This window comes from Charadrius vociferus, unplaced genomic scaffold (assembly GCF_000708025.1).
Source record: "Charadrius vociferus isolate BGI_N301 unplaced genomic scaffold, ASM70802v2 scaffold282, whole genome shotgun sequence".
Classification (NCBI taxonomy): Eukaryota; Metazoa; Chordata; class Aves; order Charadriiformes; family Charadriidae; genus Charadrius; species Charadrius vociferus.
In genome coordinates this window covers 699,361-701,985 of record NW_009647731.1, presented here as the reverse complement: position 1 = coordinate 701,985, position 2,625 = coordinate 699,361, and the positions used below count along the sequence as shown (strand labels likewise).

At 35.0% G+C, this 2,625-nt stretch overlaps 1 protein-coding gene across 1 annotated transcript; it reads right to left on the bottom strand.

The window, feature by feature from the left end:
- Positions 1 to 200: 200 nt before the first annotated feature.
- GLRX5 (glutaredoxin 5) lies at positions 201 to 1,871 on the bottom strand. The gene is made up of 2 exons (XM_009881604.1): positions 1,853 to 1,871; positions 201 to 986 (listed from the first exon to the last, which is right to left on the bottom strand). Exons 1-2 carry the CDS (start codon positions 1,869 to 1,871, stop codon positions 808 to 810), a joined length of 198 nt encoding a protein of 65 aa, XP_009879906.1. The 3' UTR covers positions 201 to 807.
- Positions 1,872 to 2,625: the final 754 nt, after the last annotated feature.

Here is a 2,625-nt window from a genome sequence, read left to right as displayed (position 1 = left end):
TCAAGCTAAAATACTGAAGCCTTAAACAATTCCCACATTTTAGCACTGACACAGAACTGCAATACACGAAGTATATAAGCGGGGGGGGGGAAGCTGCTTTGCAAGAGGTAGAAAAGGCTTTATAAAATCATAGGCACAATTCTTAGCAATCTTTTAAACCCCATCAGAATGTTACAAAGTAATAATGACCATTATACATGTATTTGTACAAGTCTGTTTATTATTACCCTTTGGAATAAAAGTATATTTCATGCACTCTCATATAATCTTTTTTCTTCTATATTGTGTGAAGGCTATTTTTGTCCTATATCATATGTGATTACAAAAGTTTTACAGGCTCTCAGGAAGTCTTATCACCAGCAGTTATACAGCAAAACTGATGCACTATTACTTAACACTTTTTCAAGAGGAGCAAGGGAATGCAAACACTGTTTGCATAGGCTTGTGTACCAAAGAACAGAGAAACACACACTCAAAATCCATAAAAATATTATTGGTTCTTTTGGTTTACTCCTGCCTCAATCAAGAATTGAATGCTTTCTGAAGTGAACTTTTTTTTTTTTTAAACACAATTTCCACAAACATATGCTTTACAGTGCAGTGGTTATAGTCAAATTTTCACAATATCCATAAATCAAAAATACCAAGATCACTACATTTACCATGAGCTAACAGACATTCGCAGATAAATCTTAGTGTCAGTTCAAAAAGATGCCTTCTTTGAGCTAAAGTATGTAAGGCTTTACTGGTAACAAGTTCTTAACGAAGATTCACTTCATTCCCGTCACAGCATCTTTTTTGCTTGTTTTACTTTTTTTCTTGGTCTTTTTCTGCATCCAGAAGCGCTGAACGGATTCCAAGTTTCTTCAGCTCTTCCACGAGATCTCCATTCTGATGCATCTGGAGGAGGATATCACAGCCACCAACAAATTCACCATTGAGGTATACTTGTGGGATGGTAGGCCAGTTAGAGTAGTTTTTAATTCCTGCGTAAGAAAAAAATAGAAGTATTAAAGGTTTTCCCTCCTTTCTAAATAGAATGGGTTTTTAAATGGAATACATTACTTCAGCCTGACAGAACTACTGACATTTTCATTTCTTTCCCATTGAGGCAAAAAATGTTTCTATATAACAGGAGCAATGTTAGAAAAACTACGTTAAAGCGAGTTTTGGTTCTCATTCCAACTCAAAAATGTGGGCTGAAAGATACGTAGTCAGCCCCTATACTGACTTCAAATGGGAGCTGGAAAAAATTAACGTCTCTTTTCCCTGCCAGGAAACAAGCAAACATGATTTTTTCAATCAATTAGAGAAATGAGAAGTCTTGAAAAACATTGAGAACTGTTTACATTCAGTTATCCTTTATATTTCCCAAAGGAACTTTAAAATATTTTATGTTCTTACTAAATTCATAGAGTTACACCTACTACTGCAATTTCAATTGCAAGATACATTCACCCCTCTAGGAGCCTTATGAATTTCAAATTGCTTTATCTTCCATTGCCAGACTTTACAGCCCATGGGAGGGGCACAAAGGCTGAAGCCTCTTAAAAGTACTCACTAAACAAAACAGAGCTCGAGTCACAATGATGAAGTGCAGAATTAAAGTTTAAAACTATACGTCAGAGACAACAAATGTAGGACCATCCAAAAATATTAACTGAGCAACTGGGATAAACTGAATCCCAACTTGCACTTAGACACCATGAAAAAAATTATAGAGAAGAATCATTTTAACTGCCACTTTTAAAATGACTCTTCAAATAAAGTCATTATTTCTGCAGCAGAGGAAATAGTTAAATTCTACGTCTGCATGCTCTTATACCAAGTCCACCACCACTTGCTTACATACCAAGTTTTGAATTCAACATTCTTAGAGACTTTCAATATGCACAGGGGAATTTGCTTTCCCCTTAGAAAACACTTTAAACTCTGAACACTGTAGAGGTAAACCCCAAAATACTGGAGAGAAAAAAGTCACCATATTAGCAAACTATGCCCACTTTACTGAAACTTAAAACACTTTCTTTTTTAATAAATATGCATAAGTGCGTAAATATGCAATGAGACTACAATTTTAATGCATAAAAGATGAAAAAGAGCTAATAATTCCCATTAGTCAAATACCAATGTGTTTAAAAAAACCCACTAAAATAATAATAATAATAATCTAGAAAAAACATTTTGTTGTGACAAAGTATTCCTATAAAGTACAACATCAGCTAGGCGATTCTATTTTGACTTAAGATTTTGTACATGGACACCTAATGCTTCCAGAGTCTAAAATAACAAGTTTAGCATATAAATCAAGACCAAAAGGAATCCATAACCATCTAACCTAATCTCCAGCATCACCATCTGTAACTTCTTCCTTAGTGTTTCATTAAAACCTCTCAATCGTTTAGATATTGTTTGCAGAAATTGGTAGTTTTGATGTGAACCCAGGTCTAGCAGTACTTTTCTTAAACGCTCCTTGGCCTTTAAGCACTCAACAGCGCTGCGTCCTAAAAATCTTGTAACCCTCAACAGTTGCAGAGAAAAACTGAGTCCCAATGCTAAGACGTGCTTAAGGACGACCATTTTCAAAGAAGCCACTGCAGATAGGACATAAGGTTTGTTTTTGTT